This window comes from Ahaetulla prasina, chromosome 2, assembly GCF_028640845.1.
Source record: "Ahaetulla prasina isolate Xishuangbanna chromosome 2, ASM2864084v1, whole genome shotgun sequence".
NCBI classification, from domain to species: Eukaryota; Metazoa; Chordata; class Lepidosauria; order Squamata; family Colubridae; genus Ahaetulla; species Ahaetulla prasina.
Window position 1 is genome coordinate 160,280,991 of NC_080540.1, and position 26,139 is coordinate 160,307,129.

Consider the following 26,139-nt stretch of genomic DNA (forward strand, 5'->3'; position numbering starts at 1 on the left):
ACGGAGAAGGGAGAAGGAAAAAAGGAGAAAAGGAAAAGGGAGAAAGGAAGGAGGAGGAGGAGAAAGGAGAGAGAGGAAGGAGAAAGGAGAAAGGAGAAGGGAGAAAGGGAGAATTGAGAAAGGAAAAAGGGAGGAGGGGGAAAAGGAGAAGGGAGAAAGGGAGAATTGAGAAAGGGAGAAGAGAGAAGGGAGAAAGGGAGAAGGGAGAAAGGGAGAAGGAGAAAAGGAAAAGGGAGAACGGGAGGAGGGAGGAGGGAGAAAAGGAGAAGGGAGAAAGGAAGAAAAGGGAGAATTGAGAACGGGAGAAGGGAGGAAGGAGAAAGGGAGAAGAGAGGAGACATACTATGAAGCCTCGAAGAAATACTTGGCAGCCTCCAAACGCGCACGAGACGGTGCAAGCCCTTCTCTGATTGGACGGGTGACGTATCGCGGGGGAGGGGGCGGGGCCCTGCCCGAGTCAGCCGCGCTCTGGAGATAAATACAGGTGGTCCAAGATGCTGCGGCGACACAGCTTTCCGACGCTCTCGGCGGCTTCAGACTTCCCCGCGCAAAGATGTCTCAGACGCTCAAGCTGGCCACGAAGGCACCCTTGCTCGCGAAGCTCTTCCCTGAGCTGTGGGTGGAATCTGTCCACGGGGCGCCATCGAAAGTTATCAAAAGCCATAAAACTCTGGAGGAGATGCCGGGACCCAGCGCTCTCAGCTTCTTCACCGACCTTTTCTGCAAGAGAGGGCTCTCGCGACTGCATGAACTCCAGGTAAGAGTCGCCTTGAGATGATCGATGACAGACAGACAGACAGACCGACCGACCGACCGACCAATATCATCCCTACATCCTCATCACCACCATGATAATCTCTCTGTCTGTCTGTCTGTCTCTCCCTCTCCCTCTCTCCCTCCCTCTCCCTCCCCTTTAAGGTTTGAAACTAGTGAGTCTTTTTCTTAATGCTTCTCCCCATCAAAAAGGGGAATTACGCAGTGTTTTTAATCCTTTTTCTTGCGAGGGCTTATGTAAAACGAATAAACCGCCAGCCCTAGTCTAAAAAAAACCCCGATCCTATGGACACTTCCCCACTTTTCTATTGATCCAAGATACTTGATAAGCAAAAAGCTTCCTGGGATTACCAATCAAAAGATGTGCCGCATCCTTGGCTTTCCTTTTGCAAGGTGGGGTATGTCTATGTGCCTAAGGAATTGTTTTGTGTATGTGTGTGTGTGTGTTTTAAAGAAAGGTTCACAGATGGGAGATAACCAAGGCTGACTCTCCTGTAAAATGTCCTGTGAATGAAGCAAGGTAGTTGCACCATCCAAACCTCATCTAAGAGCTCTTTTTCTCAGTTACAGTTCCTTCCTTTTTTGGAAGGGGACAGTGGACAGCAGGCATAGAGCACCTTTCGGGAACAGAAGTCATAAACGATGCGATGAATTCTGCTCCCTTCTCCCCTGTTGTTTATCCAGGGGTGTCCCCATGGGTCTCTTACTGGGTGAAAAATAAGAACGCTTGGAAAAGGGGGAGCTCCAGAAAAGAAAAAATGGGAACAGCCAATGGATGAGCAAACTTCTTCTGAATGTATGGTTCTTGACCCATGATTTCTCAAATTGCCCTTTGAATCTTTCATTCTTGGTTTTTTTTTTTAAACTTCATGGATGGTGCTTTGATTATTTCTTTTTTAAGCTTCTGCCCAGAATTCCGATTATCCAGATGATTTATCTCCTTGTATGAACGTGATGAAGAGATTGACATCCTTGGCATCCTTAAAGCAGTGTGAAAATGAACCCTGCAAGTTAAGGACATGGCATAAAATACACCCTCATAAGCAATATTTGAGCAATTCTCCAAAGCTTTGCTTAAAAATCTCGCTGTTGCTCCCCAGGAATCAATAGGAGAGGAACCACAGACATTTAATGACCATTCAGTACAGCTAGGGCAAGACATCCCTGAGCCCAACCACCCCTGGTTTATGATGGGCATATTTATAAAAACAGGAGCAGGTATCCTACAAGGTGCAAACGTTGTGTTGTCAAGTTCCTCACTTGCATTTATGGAAACCTTGCAGTGCGCACTTCTTGTCGCCAACCAAGAGGCTATTTCAGGGATATCAGTTCAGCCTGTTCTTTCCTAGCTTGCTTGTCTACTGTGCTCTGTTATATGGGGAGCAGCTTTCGTTGAATAACCTAAGCCACTGAGTTGAGCAAAACCGTTTTGACCTTGTGGCCATCTATGGTGTTAAACTGTACTTGCGTGTGTGCACGAGACACATTTTGCAATTTTTAAATCACTGATAGTTTTGTGAGGTGTGTACGGATGAGAGCGCCCTAGCCCATTCTTGTTTTAACATAACATGTTCAATGAATATGTTCAATAGTTGTCTCAATAAGACGGTGTTGCTCTATAATTGTGGAGATTATCTCCTTCTGCATGCTCTAAAAAAGAGAATATTTTATTTTACTTCCAAAATCTCTTTGCCATTCATCAATCCTTGAGTTTTAGCACAGTGGACATGATTTCTTTTTTTTAAATTGAAGCGTCCTTGGTGCTGTCGGAGCTTAGTTGCTTTCCTGCTGCCTTTTCTTTATTGCCTTTATTTAAATTTGCAATGATCCTATTATATAGAATATTTTCCTATTGCAATCCAATTCTTCCTTCCAAAGGTATCTGGAATATATTTTGATGTTTCCTAAGGGCAAAAAAGTTACTGAGTTACATTAATGAAACAGAGTAGTGCAAGCTACTACCCTATATTGTCAAAATAGGTTTGTAGGTTTAGCAGTACCTCATTAGATAGGCAGAGAAAAATATTCAAAATACTTATCTTGTGAAATGCCCTTCCCGGCATCTGTAATATCATTGTCCTGATTATTGCTGGAAAAGAATCTGAGGGATGAAGAGTGGACAGTTTTGGAATATCATGTCCGCATTAAGCTTGTTGAATTCTATACTGGTAATTTAATGTCAATTATTTTCATAAAGGTAAAAAGACCCCCACAAAGGTTTTAGGGTGGGTGAGGCTGTTTGATTTATGTGCTGCTGCTGTCTTTGGATAGTGTGGGAAGTATTGAGATTAAACATATATCTTTTCTTTGCATGCGTAACCTTTAAGAACAATTGTATACATCAGGGGTGTCAAACCCGTGGCCCGTGGGCCAGATGCGTCACGTGCTGGCCACGCCCACCCGCATTTTAGCGAAGGGGGGAAAGTCACGATACATCATGTGATGACAATTTGACGATACGAGTTTGATGCCCCTAGTATATATGCATTGTCGTGATCCTTTTTTTGCTGTTTTATTATTGTTGATATACTATTGTATTTCCCAAGGAGGGAAATGCAAATGTACTATTGAAAAATGCTGATGCTTAACTTAAGAACTCAGTTTGGTTTTACTTAGAATTCTTTCACTTTTCTACTTTATCAAAGAGAGACAGAACCATAAGGAGTCAGCAACTTAACAGAAAATGAAACTAAATAATGAAAGCTACTCAAGAGTCTGAAGAATGCTCTAGTCTAGTCGAACTAAATGAATGAAAAGCACAATCCTACACATGTTTAGAGAGCCAACAATCCTTTTGTCCCACTTTTAAAAGTCTATATCACAGAGAATCAATCCAAAGAAGATGAAGCCTATTTTTCAGTCCTATTGATTGCAGCAGAAAAAGCCACCGACTTAATTCTGTCGTGTAATCTTCAGAACTAAAATTGCCCTTTCTTGTCCAATAAGCCACTGTCCTTGCATGGCAAATTTCTAAGCACTTTTTTAGATATTCAATCCGAGTTAATCCCTTTTAATATATGTGAAGATGCTTTTTGACATGGAGGTTACCAGTAAGGGAGAAAAATTCTGCAATCATTTTTCCCCTCAGCAAGAAAATGTAACTATTGGGAAACTTGACACATGAAGCGTATCTTCCATGGGTTCAGTATATTTCTACCTGGAGTGGACTGGATTTGAGAAACAGCCTTTCCAGATACTTTCTTATTTAGCAATTCTTTCAGTAATTATGCAGAATTTGGAGTTAATCCAGGGGTGAAATCCAGCAGGTTCTGACAGGTTCTGGAGAACCAGTAGCAGAAATTTTGAGCAGTTCGGAGACCCGGTAGCGGAAATTTTGAGTAGTTTGGAGAACCAGCAAATACCACCTCTGGCTGGCCCCAGAGTGGGGTAGGAATGGAGATTTTGCAGTATCCTTCCCCTGCCACACCCACCAAGCCACACCCACCAAGCTACACCATGCCCACCAAGCCACTCCCACAGAACCATAGTAAAAAAAATTGATTTCACCACTAGGTTAATCGAACAAAAGAGATGGGGGGGGAAGGATGTGATTGTGTTTCCTGACTGGATCTTCTTCCCTGAGTGGATCATTATGGGATGTCTCACAAGCTTCTCTCCTGCTCTCCTCCTAGATCGAAGGCAAGGCGAAATATGGCCCGGTTTGGAAGGCGAGTTTTGGGCCCATCCTCACGGTCCATGTGGCTGATCCCAGTCTGATTGAACAGGTGCTAAGACAGGAAGGCAAGCACCCCATTCGCTCCGAACTCTCCTCCTGGAAGGATTATCGAGTGTGCCGAGGCCATGCATATGGGCTGCTTACAGCGTAAGTATCCGCTGCCTTTTGTTCTCCAGGCAGGCTGTCAGGAGTTCATATTGCAGTAGAATTCCCCTGAAGGCTGTCCTTGCAGAGGTTATTCCATTCTCATTATTTCCCACCCTGCAAATCATTTCATACATTGATTAGCTATGGAGTAGCTCCCTCTAGCGATTTCCCGGAGGCTTTCAAGAAGGTCTTACGCATATGAAGATGTGGCTCTGATGGCCATTCAGGCAGCGATTTTAAAAGACTGTTGCCATTCATCCCTTGGTTTCATATAAGGAGTTTCTGCTCTTGAGGCGGTTAACTATCAGAACTAGAAAATAAAGAATCAAAGCCCAAACACAGTTAATACTTTGATCCACGCAATTTATAAATCCTGACTGAAAGGTGGAAGAATTACACGCCTCTCCAGGAAGCAAAAAGTTGGGGAAATTGTTGACTCTCTAAAGTTGGCAAGTTGAGAGGGCTGCAGGGACTTAGAAGGACAGGACAAGCCTCACGGTTAGGTCAAGTGAATCAGTTACTTCAGGGAGCCAAAACAGGTGAGGTGAGTGGGGGACACAGAGAGCTAAAGGACAGAGTTGTGTGTAGTTGCCCTGAACCATGTCAACTATCTGCTGCCCTCAGTTCCAGTGATGTGTGCTGTCTTCCAATCAGTGCCCGAATAAGATCTGACTGCCAGTTCACTTGGGTTTTGGTTGGGGAATGGGGAGGGCTGCTGCCATCTTGCCTCTCACACAAGGCAACATATCATCCTGAAAAAAATCCTGTTCCCAAACAATGTGGAGATTAACAGTATCATCTGTTCCCATGACACAAAAACACATCTTAGGACACCAGAGACTGTAGACAATTGTGTAATTTATCACTACTACCTACACATACTCACAAAACATATGTGTAGGTGGTAGTGGTGAGTTACACAACTGACTGCAGTCTCCAGTTCTTAAGATACGTTTTCATGTCACGGGATAAGATGTTTCCTGCCCTCTATATTTCTCATGCAAAATCAGCAGAATTAGGCAGTAATGGAAACTTTAGAGCAAAGACCTCAGGAACTTTCATGAAGTTCCTACTGTGAACTGTTTCACAGTTGGGTTATGTAGTAGGAGGGGACACACCTTATTTATCGATTGTTATGTGTTACTGGGGTTTATATGCCACTGTAACCCATGGACCCTCCAAAGCTACAGCACCACAGTATCTATCATCATTAGCCAGGCTGGCTGAAGCTGTTGGCCACCAAATTTTAGTCACAGCTTGCCTATTTCAAATACTAAGCTGATATCCTTCTCTTTTCTTCTGGCATCTCACCTTTGTGGCTCTGGCAAGGAAGCTGAAATCCTTAGTAACAGGCCAAGCTTTCTCCCATACTCTGAGGGCACGAAGACAGTTTGAAGCCATAATTAACTGGCCCTTTCCTGCCTCAAGGTGTCTTAGCACATCCTCTCTGTGAAGCATCCGTTTCATTTTGTGCTTCTTCCTTTGGAGGACTGCTCACTAGAGCTGATCTGTGGAAGACTAGAGGGAAGAAGTCCCTCATGTTTTCTGGAAATGCGTTATGTGAGAACAGCAGAATCTTGCTGAGGCTTCTGCAAGCATACAGGCTAGGAAGTGAGAAATCACCGTGAGGGCCTCACGAAGCCGTAGATGACTCAGGCTCCCTCAGTAGGGGTTCTCCCATCTGCTCGGCTGGTGGTTACCACAGCCTGGACCAATGCAGGATATGAGTAACAAGAAAAAGAAATGTAACCAAGAGATAAGCACTCAGCCCTTTTGGAGGGGCTTTGGGTGGTTTGTTCCCAGATTGTTAGTGGACTATCTATCCCAGTGTGGTGTAATGGTTAAGGCATTAGAGCTAGAAACCAGGAAACTGTGTTCTAATCTTGCCTGGAACACAAAGCCAGCTGGGTGACCTTGGCCCAGTCACTTTCTCTCAGCCCTAGGACTGATGCAATGGTAAACCACTATTGAAAAACCTTGTCAGGAAACCTGCAGGGACTTGTCCAATCAGAATCAGACATAATAGAGTAGGGGGGGGAAGAAGAAAGTCTCTTTTACGAGGTTGGAGGTGTAGCTCCGCCAAGCTGATACTTACCCCACTTTGGAAAAGGGAGAACGTTCTTACTTGCTTCTAGTTTTGTCTCTGTAGAGTTTTGGGCTTCCCTTCTGTCCAGCAGACTAACGGAGGCTGTTTTCTACCACGCAGGGAAGGTGAGGAGTGGCAGCAAATTCGCAGCATCCTAGGAAAACACATGCTGAAGCCCAAGGAGGTGGAATCTTACACTGGTACCCTAAACGAGGTGGTCAGTGATCTGATCGGCCGGCTGCAGCACCAGAGAAATCGCCATGAGCGGCACGTGGTCAAAAATGTGGCCGATGAATTCTACAAGTTTGGATTAGAAGGTATCTTACTGCTATGCCCGTTTTATAAAATTGCCTCGCAACATTTCACCTGTATCCAAGTTAACACTGGTGACTTCATTCACAAGTCGAGAAATCTCGGATAACGGTATAATGTAGTGTAATGGGCAGTGGTGAAATCCATTTTTTTTTACTACTGGTTCTGTGGGTGTAGCTTGGTGGACGTGGTGTGGCTTGGTGGGCGTGGCATGGGAAGGATACTGCAAAATCTCCATTCCCACCCAAGTCTGGGGCCAGCCAGAGGTATTTGCCAGTTCTCTGAACTTCTCAATATTTCTGCTACCGGTTCTCCAGAACCTGTCAGAACCTGCTCGATTTCACACCTGGTAATGGGTATAATGGAGCCAGGCTGAGTTTATCTGAGATAAACTACAATTAGTCCTCAACTTAGAACCGTTTGTTTAGCGACAGTTTGAAGTTGTAACACCACTGGGAAAAAAAGGGACTTACAACTGGTCCTCACACTTAACAACTGTTGCAGCTTCCCACAGTCATGGTGAGGTAAATTTTGATGCTTGGCAACTGGCACACATTTACATGGGTTGCAGTGTCCCAGGTCACATGATTGCCAGAGTCATTTCGATATGAGATGGGCAGAAAATAAATACATTTTATTTTAAATCAATTTTTTTAAAAAATAAATTACAAATATTCCCACCCAGCTTCTCACAAGCAGAGTCAATGTGGGAAGCCAGATTTGCTAAATGACCACATGATTCACTTAATAACTGCAGTGACAACTGTGGCAAAAAAGGTCATAAAATCGGGCATGACTCAACCACCCTGCTTGGCAACAGAAATTCTGCTCCCAATTGTGGTCGTAAGTTGAGGACTACCTATACACTATTTTTATAGTGTTGATGATATAAGCAGATGAGAATATCTAATTTATACTTTTCTCCCATAAGTCTTTCTTTATTACTTCAGCACAATTATACCATCACTTAATGAGTCCTCAATAATTTTCATGTTCCAGGTTTCTTGTAAACCAGGGGTTTAGGCATTTAAAAAATGGCAACTTATGTTGAATTCTGTAAAGTGAAAACCTCTAACGTCAATATTCAATTTAATTCTTCAGTTACAATTTTAAAATCCTGAGGGTTGCAGAGAAGGACTTACCAGTGCTTGTTAGAAAAACAAAACAAAACTTGGATACTAAGGAATGAGGTTTGATGGAGAAAGTTTCTGCTGTAATGATTGAAGTGACCATTCATTTAATTCCCTTCCCTAGGAATTTCTTCGGTCCTCTTTGAATCCCGCATTGGCTGCCTGGAACCCAAAGTTCCCGAAGAAACCGAGAAGTTCATTAGCTCCATCAACACCATGTTTGTCATGACTCTGCTCACAATGGCCATGCCCAAATTTTTGCACCAAATCTTTCCTAAGCCGTGGCAGAAGTTCTGTGAATCTTGGGACTATATGTTTGCGTTTGGTGAGTGTTTGTGCCACTAAAGTTTCCTACTCTAAGTAATTCTTAACTAATCTTCGATTGGGAGCTGCCAAGAATTGGCTGAAAGATGGGTGGCTATATAAATGTTATAAACAGAAAGTTACTTAGATTGTTAGATAGTTACATAGTTACATAGCTAGCTAGCTAGCTAGCTAGCTAGCTAGCTAGATAAGAGATTAGATATAGGGTGGTAGAGAGAGAGAGATTCCTGCTTTGATGTGATTATCAATATTGCCCATATTATTATTTATTATAAAGAATGGTTTTGTAAGGACCAGAAATGTGCTATTTCTCATTTCATTTGCTGTTACAATTTTCTTGTTCTCCTTTCTTCTAAGAGACAGATTATTCAGGAATTTCCCCAAATGCTAAGTCTAGATAGCAATACTTTGAGGATTTGATTAAAGGATAGTGTGTAAATACCTAAAACAGATAGATACCTGTTGCTGACATGTTATATAGAGAGCCAGGCCTGGCCTATTTAAAAGGTGATGTTCTTCTGTTTGCCTAAAGTCCTATTAAAATATATTCAAGCTTGGTTTGCAACAAGAAACATTCAGACCTGACTGATAGGTCGCAAAGGTTTTTAAATATTTATTGGATGGCTCCAACAGGGAGACAAAGAATAATCTTTTGCCCATTTCTTTTCCAGCCAAAAGACACATTGATAAGCGGATGGCTGAAGTTTCAGAAAGAATCACCCAGGGGGAGAAAGTTGAAGGAAAATACCTCACTTATTATTTGGCACAAGAAAAACTGTCCATGAAATCCATCTATGGAAATGTGACTGAGCTTCTACTGGCTGGTGTGGATACGGTAAGCATTTGGGGATGCTGTAAAATAGAATATTTTCTCTACTCGCAAGCGTTATTTCTCTCTATCTTTGGAAGCCACATCCAATCCAACTTCAGCTGAAACTACCGTAGTTCATACAATGGGGGAGGGGGAAATTGACAGATGTTGGGAACAAAAGGTTAGATGGATGATGTCATCTTCTTAAGGTAAAGTCAACTCTTCTGCAGGCTGCGATAACCTTTTCTTGAATAAATAGTCAAAAGGACCATATTCCTTCCCTTCTGTAGCTGTTCTTTAGAGGAGGACAAGGATGTAGGTGTAATGGGATTTTGCTTGAACCTGAAATTTATTTCCTTGCTTAAAGCAAGGACATCTTTCCCCAATCAGAAACTTTCCAGTTGTATTAGATTATGTTTCCCATCATTTCCAGTTAGGGATGAACATAGCCCAGCATATACCACAAGGCATTTGAAGAAGGCTGCTTTGAAATATGTAAAGTTGATGACTCTTAGCTTTTTTTTAAAAAAATTGCTGTAAATAATTTTCTGCACTGTGAACTCTTCAGTTCTGTTTAGAATGCAGTTCGCAATATTATCTGATCCACTCTTGATCTGGCATAATCTGACAAAAGGACATGGATTCCATCCACGATTCTTAGCTGTTGTACTTTGGCTGTACGAAAGAAGAATGCCCTAGACAGCTAGCACAAAAACAGTACCTACTACTTAGCAATGATGCTTCCAACCTTGTAGGAGGATTATTCTCTGCACTGCTTAGACTAGTTCTGAATCCAACTCTCTTTCTCTATCCCTGCAGATCTCAAGCACTTTGTCCTGGAGTTTGTATGAGTTGTCTCGTCACCCTCAGATACAAGCGGCCCTCCATAAGGAAATTACCACTGTGATGCAGGACGGCCTCATTCCAACTGCTGCTGATGTAGCTCAGATGCCTCTGTTGAAAGCAGTGGTGAAGGAGGCCCTGAGGTGAGTCTTATTTCAAGAGCAGATGGGAAGTTGGTACATGGAAGGTAGAAACACAGAAATGTCCTATGTTGATCTTGTGAGGAGAAGCTTAAAAGATGGTTAGGTTTCTTCTTGCCTGAAATATTGGCAACTTTAAGCCTGGAGGACTTCAACTCCCAGAATTCCCTAGCCAGCTTCTCAGCTTTGCTGGCAGGGGAATTCTGGGAGTTGAAGTCTGCCAGGCTGAAAGTTGCCAAGGTTGGAGACCCCTGTGCTAGGGGGCTTTTCAGGGCAGAAGCTGAATGGTACCAGTTCAAGGTCACCTGTGGTTTTTTTCTCACTGTGCTGATCACAAGACCTGTCTTAAGATCAGCCTTCTATTCTTGTCTGTCTTTGGCATTCAGAGATGCTAAGTTTTATCATCCACAACTTATTTGGCCATGTAAAAATCCATTTGAGTACAGGTAGTCCTTGACTTACACAGTTTGCCTGGTGACCACTCAAAGTTACGATGGACTCATCACAAGCTACTTATGACCCTATTTTGAAGTTACAGTATAATATAACACACATATCACACATATAACACACATATCCCCCATGGTCAAGATATCACATTTTGGACACTTTGCAAAAGGTTCCCCTTTATGGCTGTTTGCAGAGTCCTGTGTTCACATGACCACAATTTTTGATGGTTTTTGGGATTTACTTCCAGTTTGGGTTAAAAAAAAATGCCCATTGGATAAAATGGGTTATCTTAATGACCATGGTGATCCTTTAACAACCACCACAAAAATGTCATAAAATTGGGTCCAATCATATAGTGACCTGCTTAATGACTGCAATGACTTGCAACTGTAATTCCTGGTTCAATAACACTTAAGAAGAGTGTACCAACCTGGATTTTTAAATCTACTAAAGCTCTTTGCTCTGCTTTCGCATGGCTCAGTAGCAATAGCAATAGCATGTACACTTATATACTGCTTCACAGTGCTTTACAGCCCTCTCTAAGCGGTTTACAGAGTCAACATATTGCCCCCATTTACCAATGGAAGGGTGGAAGGCTGAATCAACCTTGAGCTGGTCAGAATCGAACTGCTGACAGTCAGCAGAATTAGGCTGCAATATTTCATTCTAATCACTGCGCCACCAGGGCTCTTAGTAGATGCTTAGCTTTCCTGCTTAGATTTTTGCTGTGGAGCATCCATTTGGAGACGAATTTAGCTTCCTAGGTAGATAGCTTTATTTCTATCAATGTGCTTTGTGCTGAGTATCTATAGAGCTGGACAGCTGGGCAAGCAGTGAAATCTGTGATTCCTTTAAAATAACTTTTGCTTTTGTTTGCTCTTTACAGATTGTACCCAGTGATTCCTGGTAATGCGCGTGTCGTCTCAGACAGGGACATCCAAGTGGGAGACTATATCATCCCTAAGAAGGTGAGCAAGGGCATAGATGATGCAAATGGAAATGGAAAGAAAGCATAGTAACCATTAGTCTGCAGTATATTGCCACAAACGATTCGTGTGTCATTTGGATACAACAGTTAGGAGCAACAGCTGAGTTAAGCTACGGACCTACACAGTACCAGGCTGATAATCTACACACAATGTGATCTCAACCACATGCGTTCATCTAGGACTGCAGTTATCAGCTGCCCATGATGTGCTACTGGCACTCTCCTTACGTATCTAATGTGCAACTGATTTTTAATATCAACAAACTTATAAGTTGTGAAATCCTTTCCAAGAGAAAAAAATTAATAACATATAACGGGGTGGGTGGGTGTCAAACTCGATTTCATTGAGGGCCGCATCAGGGTTGTTTTTGACCTCGGGGAGTGGGGTGCAGGTGGGCATGGCCCGCTTGACATCACTTGTATCGGAGGCGCCTGTGGTGGCCTGAGCGCTCTGTCAGAGAAAAGGGAGCTTGGGAGGGCTCTTCCATTTTCACTCGGAGAAGCACCACAGGCCAGTTCTTCGCTGTTTCCAGGGTGGCCTGTGGGCCGGTTCTAAGCACCCCGAGGGCCGGATCCAGCCCACAGGCTTTGGGTTTGACACCCCTGACATATAATAAATGGGAAGAAAGCATAAAATCAATACAACTATTCACCCTAGGACACCAGGGAGGTCCAAAACAAGCCTGTTACTCTTTGTCCCCAAGTCTCTGGAAATGTATAAACAGTTTAGGATAAGCATACAGGAATTCTTATTAGATTGGAACTCAAGGAAACGATTCCTTAATGGAAATACTGTCTTAAGGGCAAAAGGGCAAAATGAAGACAGGGGACCAATGAAGGTCTGGATCAAGAAATGGGAACTAAGATAACACTTCAAGAAGGACAGGGAAGTGGACGTAGAGCAATGAAACATGTAGAGCAATGAAATAGGTAGACATTCTGAACACGAGTTTCTGAATTGCTTTTCTCACGTTGGTTCTTTTTTTTCCCTTTTCCTCTTTTCTTTAGACCCTGATAACCCTTTGCCATTATGCTACCTCTCGAGATGAGAAATACTTCTCGGACCCTAACTCATTCCAGCCTGAGCGATGGCTGCACAAGAATGCTTCACACCACCCCTATGCCTCCATTCCCTTCGGCTTTGGCAAACGCAGTTGTATTGGCCGACGTATTGCGGAGCTTGAAGTATATCTGGCGCTGGCTAGGGTACGGTCTAATGATGATGATGATGATGATGATATCTTCCAGATAAGCTCTTGCTCTATAACTGACATGCTTGTAAACTTGGAATTCTGTTTGTTTGTGGGGGGAGGCACAGTGACAAAACATTGTCATCTGTCTTCCTTTCTTCCTTTCTTCCTTTCTTCCTTCCTTCCTTCCTTCCTTCCTTCCTTCCTTCCTTCCTTCCTTCTTTTTCTTTTCTCTTTCTTCTTTTTCTTTCTTTCTTCCTTCCTTCCATCTTCCTTCCTTCCTTCCTTCTTTTTGTTTTCTTTCTCCTTCCTTCCTTCCTTCCTTCCTTCCTCCCTTCCTTCCTTTCTTCCTTCCTTCCTTATTTACTTAGTAGATTTATATGCCACCCATCTCACTATTGAAGCAACTCTGAGTGGTTATCTTAAATTTTTAAATCTCGCATGTTTCCCATCAATTATTCCACTGTATTTCCTTTTTTCTGTAAAAATATCACTAAGAGGAAAAGATGGAATAGTTGCATGAAGGTTTTGGATTGGTCAGGTTATTACTGGCCTGTCTGAATGCACACACACCCCTGCCCTGCAATAATTAAACTTTGTACTATAATTTGAGAGGACAACATTAAGATTGAGAACTGTCTTACTGAGTTAAGATTAGCCTGGCCTCAAAGAATGCTAAGAGGTTTCTTTCTCTTCCTTTTGAAAAAAAAATAGATCCTGATGCATTTTGAAGTGAAACCTGAAGAAGAGGGACAAATCATAAGCCCCATGACACGGACCTTGCTTGTGCCAGAGAAGGACATCAATTTGCAGTTTCTGAGTCGTTAAAACTGGACAAAACAAGGAAAAACCATTGACTTAGGCTTCCTGTTGATGGGCAACCAGCACTTAAAAGCCTTACTGTATAGAATCCAGTAGCTGCGAGTGGAGCTACCTGTCTGAATTCTTGATCTCAGTTTGAAAGGATAAAAAGAGGGAGAAGGCCCATGTTGCTGAGCAAGGTTAGCTCCAGAGAAATCCCCTTTGCAGTTCTGGGACATGGACACTTCAAAATGACTCCTCCAACCAAGAACATTTCCCAGTCTCCATTTGGCTATGAAAATGACCACAGAAACAGTCCAAACCCCATTTCAAATCTCAGCCACAACAATAGCACAAATTGCTAAAAGGAAATAGAGTATGGTTTCCTTAACTCGGGGTTTTGAATGAAAAGACTTTTTTGGGATTTGTAGCTGTGATCAGAACTCCTCTAAAACTCCCTTTTACAACTCTGTAATCTCTTAATTCGGGGTAGAGTCAGGGAGACTGGATGGAGCTGAACATTTACTGACTGGATGCCCTTCCTGATGCCATGTGGAGTTCATAGCTTTTGCTTTGCGTCTTAGGAAAGAAACATCTGCTGCTACCTAGGATTGAACTCTCAACCTTCTGAGTGGGAGTCATTAGGCCATCACGCTGTAATCAGAACTTCTCTATTGCTGTGAAAACACAGTGGATGTATCAGTAATGGGTTTCAAATCCCGGTGCTACTGGTTCGCTATTGGTAGCGCGCAGGCGCGCTTGTTCGCTTCATGAGTGTGCGGTGCTTCAGCGCATACGCAGAGCATTTTTGATGACATCTGGGTGGGTGGGCAGAGCCTCCTGCCTCCGCAACTACCAGTTAAACGGAAGCAATCGACCATATTTAGAACTTTGGGAATGGAACAATTATGTATCTAGGTGCCTTATTATTGTTATTATTATTGCCATGCTAATTTTTAATATTTAATGCAGTTCTCAACATATTTATATTTTTCTAGCTTTTAATTTATAAATAGAAAAATATTGGTTTCAGAAGGTGTCAGAAAGAAAGAAACTTTATCTTTAAAAATGAAGTAATGTTTTCTGTATTTTGAAATGTTTGTACTGAAGCCATTTCTGTAATCATAATGGATCGAGTCCATTTGGTGCTATATTTATTTTTAACTTTGAATTAAATAATGAACTATGTTTTTTAAAATACAATACTGACTCTGCCTGTGCTTTAAGGTCAAAATAAATCTAAACTGGGATGAGGGACAAATCAGTGATTATCTACTCCCGTGCTACACATTTAAAGTAGCATCAAACAAAATTGTGTGATTCTGACTCTTCAAACATTATAAAACATGATAGGCACTCAGGATCATCAAAAGAAAGCACTTGCCACTGCTCAAGTTGTAACTCCCACTATTCTGGAGAGAAGCTGAGCTACATAAACTGATTATAAATCAGATAAAGGCTTGAAATGATAAGCATCCCTTTTAAAACATTTAAATTAGGCTGTCCAACCTTGGCAACTTTAAAACTTGTGGACTTTAGTTTCCAGAATTCCCCAGCCAGCTATGCTATAACGCCACCTGAAAGGTTGATGGAGAATATCCAAGGGAGGAATAGACAGCCTGAGTTACTGTCTTCAGATGGAAGTCACTAGAAAGCCAGGTGGTTCCGGCGTCATTGGGACAGGGCAGAAAATGATCCACTGCCTTTGAAAATTGTAGGATTTTGCTTTCTCTCTCTCTCTCTTCTGCCTGCTGGCAATTCTTTTCAAACGTTCAACTGAACCTCAATGGGACAACAGCCAAATGTGTCTCTACAGTAAACTTTAATCAACTGTCACAAGCTATCTCTGCGGTGTTGCCTCTTTTTCATCCTTGGGGTCAGATGGAGGGAAGGAGGGAGGGAGGGAGGGAGGGAGGGGGAGAGAGAGAGAGGGAGGGAGGGAGATATCTTCCTTCTATTCCAAGCCTCCTTTCTTGAACGGTGGGCTTCTCATTGGGATCCACAAATACCAAAGCTGTGTCTATGTTTGAAACTGCTCCGATGCTAAAAGCCCCAAGGAGATGGGTAGAATCCAGCAGCATTTTTACAGGGAGTTCTATGACCTTTCACACCACTGTAGTTTTGACCCAAAGAAGATGCAAAGAATTGTTCTTTGCTCACAGTTTTCAGTCCATAATTTTGAACCCCAGAAAGGTAATTCGAGCAGTGACTCACCGCTTCTGAACATTGGGAGTATATAAGGTTATGAAAGAGAAGCTGCTGCTGCTTTTGGAAGCTAATGCACAGCCACACACACATTGTGCACATCTTCTCATCTTCAACTATCCAGCACAGAGGTAGTTTCTTCCCAGATATTTTCATAGGATTTCGGTTGCGAAGCCTTTCAAAAGCTATAAAGAATCATTGCAAGCTTCGTCTCAGAAGGATCCCTTCAGCTGGGTCACATCCCAGCAGCCTATTAGGAAGAAAATATCCTTGTTGTTCCTGACAAGAAAGCAGGGAAGGGATTGTAGGACTTTCCAACTGAAAGAGAAGCCTTAAGAGCAACTCTGCATATTGATTCTTTGCAATGAAATAAGAGGTAAAATGGGCCACATAAGTGTTGACACATAAATCAAGGCAGGAGAAAAGCCCAATTAAAACGGCGTACAATTATAAAAATGGCCATACCTGTTAATGTGGTGTATGTAATTTCATAATATTTAAATAGAATTGAATTTGGCATATGTTTTTAAATAATTTGCCTGTTTTCCTTTATAGGTTTGATGAAGAGAACAAATTAGAGTTGTCTGCATGGTGCAATTCTGTGGATAAGGACCAACTGCAATAGATGGATTGACTTCTTAAAATAAGGCTTCTAGGTCTGTGTAAACCAAGCCACGCAGAATGAAAGAAAAGTGATATATAGCGTGTTTTCCCAAAATAAGACCTATCCTGAGAATAAGACCTAGCTTGATTTTTACATCTGTGCCCAATATAAACCCTACCTCCAAAATAAGCCCTAGTTAAGATCCCACCCACTCTGTTGCACCTGGTTGCACGAGGTGGGTAAGGTGCACGGGTAAAAATCAAGCTAGGGTTGGGGAAGGTGAAGCTGCCCCACATTCCCACTTACCTTAGGACAGTTGCAGCCAGGCCTCCCACACCCTGACACCTGCCTCGCCTTGCCGGCCCACTTCTACAACCGCTTGCTACCGCTTGCATGTGTTACCCCCGGCCTCTGTTTCACCATCAGAAGCCTTCAGGAAAGGCTGAAACATGAGCTCTGGATTGACATGCATGGTGCCTCCCCGCCTCTGTTTCACTATCAGAAGCCTTTCTGGAGCTTGTTTCTCAGCTGTAGAGCCCTTTCTCTGAACTACTCAAAATTTCCGCTACCGGTTCTCCAGAACTGGTCAGAACCTGTTGAATCCCACCTCTGAAGCAACTGCAGAAGAAGTGGGCTGGCAGCAGCCACACAGGCTCTTGCTGGGAAGGGCTGTCAGTGCCTCCTCCGCAAAGTTAGACAGTGGAAGATATCCCACCAAAATAAAACCTAATGTCTCTTTTGGAGGTAAAATAAAATAAGACTGGGTCTTATTTTCAGGAAAACACAGTAGATAACCCTTCAGTGAAGAACTGGGCAACTCCAAGGACTCGTGTATTCGGCTGGCATTTTGAGAGCATGTTTTGGACACTCTCACAAAGTGACTAACCTTGTAGAAGATGGATCCATTAAATAGCAAGCACCAATTTCAGAATCTACTGTCAACCCTTTTCTATTCGTGTGTGTGTGTGTGTGTGTGTGTGTGTGTGTGTGTGTGTGTATACTGAGATAGAACCATTACCATACAAGAATATCTATGTGGTTTTAAGAATGGATCTAGGGGATCAATTTGGTGTCATGGAACAAGTTTGGTGTAGTGGTTCAGGTGCTGGGCTAGAAACCAGGGGATGGTGAATAAAAGTCACACCCTAAGTATGGAACCTGGCTGGCTAGCTTTGGGCCAGACCCTCTCTCCCAGCCCAACTACTGGGGAAAAGAGGGGGCAAGATATTAGGTATGTTTGCCACCATGAGTTGACTGGAATTTAGAATAGAATAGAATAGAAAAGAATTTTTATTGGCCAAGTGTGATTGGACACACAAGGAATTTGTCTTGGTGCATATGCTCTCAGTGTACATAAAAGAAAAGATACCTTCATTGAGGTACAACATTTACAACACAATTGATGATCAATATATCAATATAAATCATAAGGATTGCCAGCAACAAGTTATAGTCATACAGTCATAAGTGGAAAGTCTTTTTTATAAAAGACAGGATAAAAAAATGTAACAAGGAAAATAATTAGGGTCCAAGGACATTCATAAAATAATTTTGATTCACCCTTCCTTGATTTCTGGAAAGTAAAAATAAGGGATGGGAGAAGTGCTTTCAGGCTTGTACAATTCTTTACCGTAAAAGTAGTGTTTGTTTTCATGGAATTGTTAATTGTTTCCTGTGTGAACTACTAAGATGGGCTGTGTGACAGCCCAGAGTCAGGACTCAAATTCCAAGTCTGAAGGAATTGTTCCAGCTCTGCCTCTGGAATAGGGGAGACATGATAGCAGTGTTCCAATATCTCAGGGGTTGCCACAAAGAAGAGGGAATCAAACTATTCTCCAAAGCACCTGAGGGTAGAACAAGAAGCAATAGGTGAAAACTAATCAAGGAGAGAAGCAACTTAGAACTAAGAAATTTCCTGACAGTTAGAACAATTAATCAGTGGAACAACTTGCCTCCAGAAGCTGTGAATGCTTCAACACTGGAAGTTTTTAAGAAGAGATTGGATAACCATTTGTCTGAAATGGTGTAGGGTTTCCTGCCTGGGCAGGGGGTTGGACTGGAAGACCTCCAAGGTCCCTTCCAACTCAGGAAGGATAATGCCAGATATTAGCTGAAACTGATTAAACATGAACACTTGAACAGCTGAAAAATCAGAATGAGGATGATGTAAGGCCTCCCAGTTCCCGCACCAGACAAACAGAGAAGATAGCAGAACAGCAAACTTCTCTTAGGCTCCTCGCCAGGCAAAGAAGCAAACTTCAAATTATTGACAGCTGGCTGCAGCCTTATTTTAAGAAGCAGTTCTGAGTCAAACTCTCTTTGCTAGAAGCATCGGATTGTCTGATTTCTGGCTTGTGTGTGAAACATGCATGGATTCTACTCTTGAACCTCTGACTTTGGACTGGCTGACAAACCTTGACCTGGCTCTAAAACTTGGACTGACTTTAAACAAGGCTTCTGTGTGCTCCTATTTCAAAACAAACGTTGCAGGCTTTGTTTTCATTCCTTTGCTTCATTGTTAACTCTTCAGCTTTGAAGTAAAACTGATAATCTCCCGAGAAACTGTGAGTGTATGCGTGTGGCTGAAACCTGGAGCAGGACAGGCTGACATCAATCCCTTTACTAGGGAGGGTCTCTTCTGACTTCCTTTCTCCATCCCCAGTTCTTCTGTAGTCGAGATATCTTTTGTCTGACCATTGCCCTGGCTGTGGCTCTTCCTTCTGTCTCCTTTGGGGGTCTACAATAGCTCACCGTGGCCAACTCGCCACAGGCAACTTGCTGCAGGACAACTCATGTGGGCCAACAGTTACACTATTATTGAAGAAATAGTGGTATAGAATCATTAAAGAAAAGTTGCCAAAGGAGGGACGTAATGAAATGTGAATGTCAAAACGTTAAAACAATTTTTAAATTATTTTAAATAACTGAATTGTTGAATTGTCCTGCAGCGAGTTGGCTGTGGCGAATTGTCCCATTCCACTCCCGGGGATATTTTATTTAATTTATTTATTTTATTTATTTTATTCGATTTTTATACCGCCCTTCTCCCGAAGGACTCAGGGCGGTGTACAGCCAAGTAAAAATTCACTATATACACATTAAAAGAGATTAAAACAGTACATATTATAAGGTGGCCGAAAATTTAAAACAAATTAAAAAACCTTAAAATATAAATAACCCCAATAAAATTTTAATCCAAATTTTAATTTAATTTTCTCAGCCCAATGCAGAAGAGACCTTATGATGGGACCTCCCTGTGCGAGTTCCTTTCCTGTGGGATACCCTGGAGGACCATCCATCCCCATGGGCCTCCAGAACAGCGGTGGGTTTCAGCAGGTTCTGACCAGTTCTGGAGAACCGGTAGTGGAAATTTTGAGTAGTTCAGAGAACCAGTAGTAAAAATTTTAACTGGCCCCACCCCCATTTATTCTCTGCCTCTCAAGTCCCAGCTGATCAGGAGGAAATGGGGATATTGCAGTAACCTTCCCCTGGAATGGGAAGGGAATGGAGATTTTACAGTATCCTTCCCCTGGAGTGGGGTGGGAATGGAGATTTTAAAGTAACGTTCCCCTGCAACGCCCACCAAGCCACACCCACCAAGCCATGCCGTGCCCATCAAGCCATGCCGTGCCCATCAAGCCATGCCCACAGAATCAGTAGTAAAAAATGTTGAAACCCGCCACTGCTCCAGATGTTGAAAAAACCCAGTTCTTCTAGAAGGCATTTGAATATCAATCTGAGTATTGATGCCAGTATTAGTTTTAATGATTTGAAGCAACTTTTGTATTTACCATGATTTTGTATCATTTGCTATGTTTGTCTTATTTAGTACTAGTATCTGCAAACTGCCTGTGGTCCATTAAAGATTGAGGCGAGAGCAATCTCATGAATAAAATAATACATAAATCATCAGGAAAAAAAAAAGCAAAGACAGTATTGTCAGCAATTCAAACCCAGATTTTATTGGGGTGGAAGCTCAAACATAAAAATAGGTCTCCAGGCTTTCCTTAAAAGGTGCCAATGAGGAAGTAAAACAAACAGATTGAGGCAGGGAATTCCAAAGTGCTGGAAAGGAAGGAAACATAATCATGAAAGAAAGGTGGGGGGAGGGGGGGAAGATGGAGGTGAAGACAGAGGCCTTCTAGAAGCCAGAATCAAAGAAGCCACAAATAAGGACCAAATAATAAAACAAGAGAAACACAGTGAACTCAAAAAGGATTTGAACCTGTGAAGTTCAATAGAAAAGATGTAAAAAAGATGTTGAGACTCTAGAAAGAGTGCAGAAAACAGCAACAAAGATGATTAAGGGACTGGAGGCTAAAACATATGAAGAACGGTTGCAGGAACTGGGTATGTCTAGTTTAATGAAAAGAAGGACTAGGGGAGACATGATAGCAGTATTCCAATATCTCAGGGGCTGCCACAGAGAAGAGGGAGTCGGGCTGTTCTCCAAAGCACCTGAGGGTAGAACAAGAAGCAATGGGTGGAAACTAATCAAGGAAAGAAGCAACTTAGAACTAAGGAGAAATTTCCTGACAGTTAGAACAATTAATAAGTGGAACGACTTGCCTGCAGAAGTTATGAATGCTCCAACACAGGAAATTTTTAAGAAAATGTTGGATAGCCATTTGTCTGAAATGGTGTAGAGTTTCCTGCCTGGGCAGGGGGTTGGACTAGAAGACTTCCAAGGTCCCTTCCAACTCTGTTATTATGTTATGTTAGAACATTCTTTAGGAAAGTGAAATGGATACTGAAGTCCATCCAGAACCTGGAATACTTGACTGAGGAAAGGCTGATTTAGTGAACAGGCCACTCACAATCACAGTGAGTAGAAGTACTATTAAAGATAAACATTCATATTGCCCATCACCCTGATTTTGAATTTCTCTTGATTGTCTCTGTCATTCTCACAAACAAGTGGGATCCAGCCAGCAATGCAGCAGAGGCCTCCTGGGAATAAAAAAAAAGAGAGAGTCAAGACCACAACTATGTGATTGAACTTCTTTTTATGTGATTCTTCTCAACCCTATTTACCTCACAGGGTGGTTTTTGTAGGTAAAAATAGGTCTTGTGCTGTGCTTGGTATATTTAAGCATGTCCTGAATGTAAAAAAAAAGCATCTATATAAAATCACTGTTTACAATGGAATGAGAAGTGGGCTTCACACAGTGGTGGGATTCAGCCAGTTCGCACCACTTCGGGAGAACCGGTTGTTAACTTTCTGAGCAGCTTGGCAAACTGGTTGTTGGAAGAAATCATTAGGACAGAGAACTGGTTGTTAAATTAGTTGAGTCCCACCATTGGCTTCACATATTTTTACCACCGGTTCGCCACGTATACGCATGCTCACTTTGTGCATGCCCCTTCAGCACATGCGCTTTGCATGCCTTCCGTGCATGTGCCCGGCCTCGAAAACATGGCTAAATAGGATGACATAACAGTGGGGCAGGTGGGCAGGCCCACCCGCGATCTCCACTACCGATTTCCCCAAACCGGTCAGAACCGGCTAAATGCCACCACTGGGTAGAATCTCCTTGATGGTGGCAAAGAGAGGAGAGAGCCATTACATGTTACTAGCTTGTAAAGGTTAAGGAGCACTAGACAAGCCAGCATGCCTGTATTTGCCCACATTACATCAAGTGCCATATTTTTCAGCTGAGGCAGTTTGCACATGCAGCCATCCGTCACCAAATTGTGACTAAGCGAACAGCAACTTAATTAGTGATGCATGTGAGGCAGCCCATCAGTGCCAAAAAAAGAAATTTCTTCCCAAACTTCCTGAGCTAAATCCTAGAGACACAAGACCAGACATACACATATCAGTTAATTTAAATCTGGCTTGAAATGCATTTTTCTAAATTTCTTCATATGGAAATACAGAACCTTCTTGGAAAGAACGTAAGAACAATTTCCCTGAATGGAGGCTTTGTTTTTGTCTCTTGAAGGTTTCTCCAAAGGTTGCCATTTATAGGAGTCCTGATTTAAAGAGTCTTCCGAGGTCAAACTGAATATAGGTAGTCCTTGACATATGATCCACAACTGAGCCCCAGATTTCTGTTGCTAAGTGAGACAATTGTTAAATGAATTTTGCCTCATTTTATAACCTTTTTTGCCACAGTTGTTAAGTGAATTACTGAAGTTGTTAAATTAGAAATATGGTTGCTAGGTGTTCCTTATTGACTTTGCTTGACTGCATAGTTATGGCATAAATATGAATCAGTTACCAGGCATCTGAATTTTGATCACGTACTATGGGGATGCTGCAATGATCCTAAGTGTAAAAAATGATCATAAGTTACTTTTTTTTTAAAGTACCGTTGTAACTTTAAACTGTCACTAAATGAAATATTGTAAGTTGAGGCTACCCATATGCAGGAAGTCTCCGTTTGGGATCTTCCATAATTTAATGTGTGTGTGTGTGTGTGTGTGGGGAGTTCTTTGATGAAAATGATTTCTTCCTTCCAGAAATTTCCATTTGCTGTGTGCAATAAAATGTACCCATAGGTAGACCAATGAATGCTGTAGTCACCAATGTGCCACAGATATTATCTTTGGCTCTAATAAGCCTCACTTCCCAGATGATCAGCTTCTTGAGAAATTTATTTTTAATGGGATGCTGCAAAGGAAAGGCCTAGCCTCAACAATTATTATTATTTCATATGGCACAACAGCATCGGTGCATAAAAATTCACAGAAACAACGTACAAAACATCTATAGAGAGTCTCAGTCATCCAGTTGTTCCAAAGGTGGTTTTTCAAAAGGCAACTGGAGTTTATTTTTCGAAACGTCTTCAAGGAAAAACAAAGTCCATTTGCCTTTAGAAAAAAACACCTTTGGGACAACATACAAAACGTGTATCAAAATATAAAACACAGATGAATAAAATTATGCATAAAATTAAATTATTTATGAGCAATTACTACAGCGACTATGGCTTGCTGTTTAGATATCATATTTATAAGAAAGCCTTTGCGTATCATAGACATAAAGTCATTGGTGGGATTCAGCCAGTTCGCACCACTTTGGGAGAACCGGTTGTTAACTTTCTGAGCAGTTTGGCAAACTGGTTGTTGGAAGAAATCATTAGGGCAGAGAACCGGTTGTTAAATTACTTGAATCCCACCACTGCATAAAGTAAGTGAGTGGCTGTTGCCTGTGACTTTGGGGTGAAGAGAGGATACTTCCAGTGGTGGGATTCAAATAATTTAACAAATATTTCTCTGCCTTAATGACCAGCTGGATGGGCGTGGCCATGGTGGGCGTGGCCACAGCATGTGACAGCAGCACTTGGCCTCCTGCACCCCCCTGGGAGCAAAAACGGCCCGCGGAGGGGACATGCCATCCCCTATGCCCCGTTTTGGGCCTAGTAAGCCTCCCTGCAGCCTCCTGGGAGTGAAAATGGGCCATGGTGGGGCTCACTGCACCCCCCATGCCCCATTTTGGGCCTAGTAGGCTTTCCTGCAGTCACCTAGTAGCCAAAAGGGGGCGTGTGGGGACTCCTTGAAGGGGCGGGGAGGGGTGGGGCTAGCCAGCAATTTAGCTACCGGTTTGCCCAAACAGGCCTGAACCAGCTGAATTCCACCACTGGATACTCCCCACCATCCTCAGAAGACAAAAGAGAAGCCACAGAGTTTTTGGTGGAGGGGACCAGTTGGCCTCCTGGTAAATCTGTGGTTATGCCTGGCTGCCCCATTGTGGTCACCATGTTGTTAACAGAGGATCCGAGCATTCTTCATTGTTCCGGAGCATATAGTCCAAAAGCCATTGCCTTAGTGTTAACTGAACAGACAGTAAGCTCTCTCTTAGGATCTTTGGACAATGGACAAAATGTGTAAAACATGCTGTGAAGAATTACAAATATTTTAGACAATATGAGTATAAAGTTAGAGCTTTTGCAGATGATGTAGTGGTTACTTTAACAAATCCTATAAATTCAAGTAGATTTTTGTTGGAAGTAATTGATAAATATGGAAAGGTATCAGGATTTAAAATAAATCAGAATAAAACAAAAGTGATAATTAAAAATATGTCTATACAACAGAAACAAAAACTAGAGGAAATGACAGGATTTGAGGTAGTAAAAAAGGTTAAATACTTAGGGGTCTATATTAGCTCATCGAACAAGAAACTTTATAAGAATAATTATGACTTGCTATGGCAAAAAGTTCAGAATGATATGAGTGTTTGGAAAAAATTGCAGTTATCGCTATTGGGAAGGATTGCGGCTATTAAAATGAATGTGTTACCTAGATTTTTGTTTCTGTTCCAGATGATACCAATAATTAAAAAGGATAAAAATTTGGAAGATTGGCAGATTGGGATTAATAAATTTATATGGCAGGGTAAAAAGGCGAGGGTTAAAATGAAAATAATACAGGACTCACGGGAAAGAGGTGGTTTAAGAATGCCTAACTTTAAACTATATTATGAAGCAGTAACCCTTTCAGTAATAAGTGACTGGTTTAACTTAACAGAGGAAAGAATTTTGAATATAGAAGGTTATGACTTGTTATATGGATGGCATGCGTACTTATTTTATGAAAAAAGTGGATAGGGCTTTTAAGAATCATGTGTTGAGAAGTGCTCTTTATGGTCTGGAAAAATATTCCTATAAATTAGATTACAAGATTCCTATATGGGCGAGCCCTAGACATGCAATAGAGAATATAAATATAGAACAGAAACAGGAAATGATTACTTATAAAGAACTTTTGCATGCTGAAGGAGGTAGATTGCAATTAAAATCATTACAGGTATTAAATGAAGAAGGGAGGAATTATACTTGGTTTCAATATGGGCAAATAAGTGCTAGATGGAAAGAAGATCAAAAAATTGGTATAATGCAATGGGAGGAAAATTTAATAAAGCAAATTAGAAATCAGACCCAGGAGCATATAAAGAGATTGTATAATGTGTTGCTTGAAATAGATTCGGAAAAGGATTTGGTAAAGGATTGTATGATAAAATGGGCACAGAATATTCAGGAACCAATAATGTTGGAAACATGGGAGAAAATTTGGGTTAGAAATGTTAAGTTTACACAAGCACAGAATTTAAGGGAAAATTTTTATAAGATGTTTTATAGATGGCACTTAGATCCCAAAAAATTATCATGTATGTATCCTAATATCCAAGCGAAATGTTGGAGGTGTGATTGTGATGACGCTACATATTTTCATATTTGGTGGACTTGCAAAAAAATTAAGGTCTTTTGGATAAGAATTTGGTGGATTATTCAAAATGTACTGAAGAAGAAGATAAAGTTCCTGCCACAATTTTTCCTTTTGGGAATTATAACGGATTGTACAGGGATTGAGACTAAACTGATTCTGAATTTAATAACAGCAGCAAGACTGTTGATTGGACAATACTGGAAGAAGAAGAGGTACCTACAATAGAAGAATGGATACTGAAAGTTATTAATTTGGCTGAGATGGCTAAAATCTCAGCTTTTTAAAAGACAATACGCAGGAAAGATATTTAATTGAATGGAAAAATGGATTGATTATCTACAAAACAGATATCAGATTAAGAAATATCAGATTGCCTTTGAATAATTAGAAAGTTATTTTATGTAATGGGAGGGGTTGGGAGATGAAAAGCTTTGGATGTGGTTATTTGGATTGGAAGGGAAAATTTTATTCTATGTTTGGTTTA

General features: G+C 41.7%; 1 protein-coding gene across 1 annotated transcript; it reads left to right on the plus strand.

Annotated features, from left to right (window-relative positions):
• Nucleotides 1-519: 519 nt before the first annotated feature.
• On the plus strand, nt 520-14,865 carry LOC131191545 (25-hydroxyvitamin D-1 alpha hydroxylase, mitochondrial). Its single transcript, XM_058169791.1, has 9 exons — nt 520-757; nt 4,407-4,597; nt 6,804-7,000; nt 8,250-8,450; nt 9,121-9,284; nt 10,080-10,246; nt 11,580-11,661; nt 12,690-12,887; nt 13,586-14,865. Exons 1-9 carry the CDS (start codon nt 554-556, stop codon nt 13,697-13,699), a joined length of 1,518 nt encoding a protein of 505 aa, XP_058025774.1. The 5' UTR covers nt 520-553; the 3' UTR covers nt 13,700-14,865.
• The last annotated feature ends 11,274 nt before the right edge of the window (nt 14,866-26,139 follow it).

Excerpts from the sequence above, each read along its gene's own strand:
- LOC131191545 (XM_058169791.1), top strand. The coding sequence starts at position 554 with ATGTCTCAGACGCTCAAGCTGGCCACGAAGGCACCCTTGCTCGCGAAG. Across the intron at positions 10,247-11,579 it reads GTGGTGAAGGAGGCCCTGAG|ATTGTACCCAGTGATTCCTG; the intron begins GTGAGTCTTATT and ends TGCTCTTTACAG. Across the intron at positions 12,888-13,585 it reads TATATCTGGCGCTGGCTAGG|ATCCTGATGCATTTTGAAGT; the intron begins GTACGGTCTAAT and ends AAAAAAAAATAG.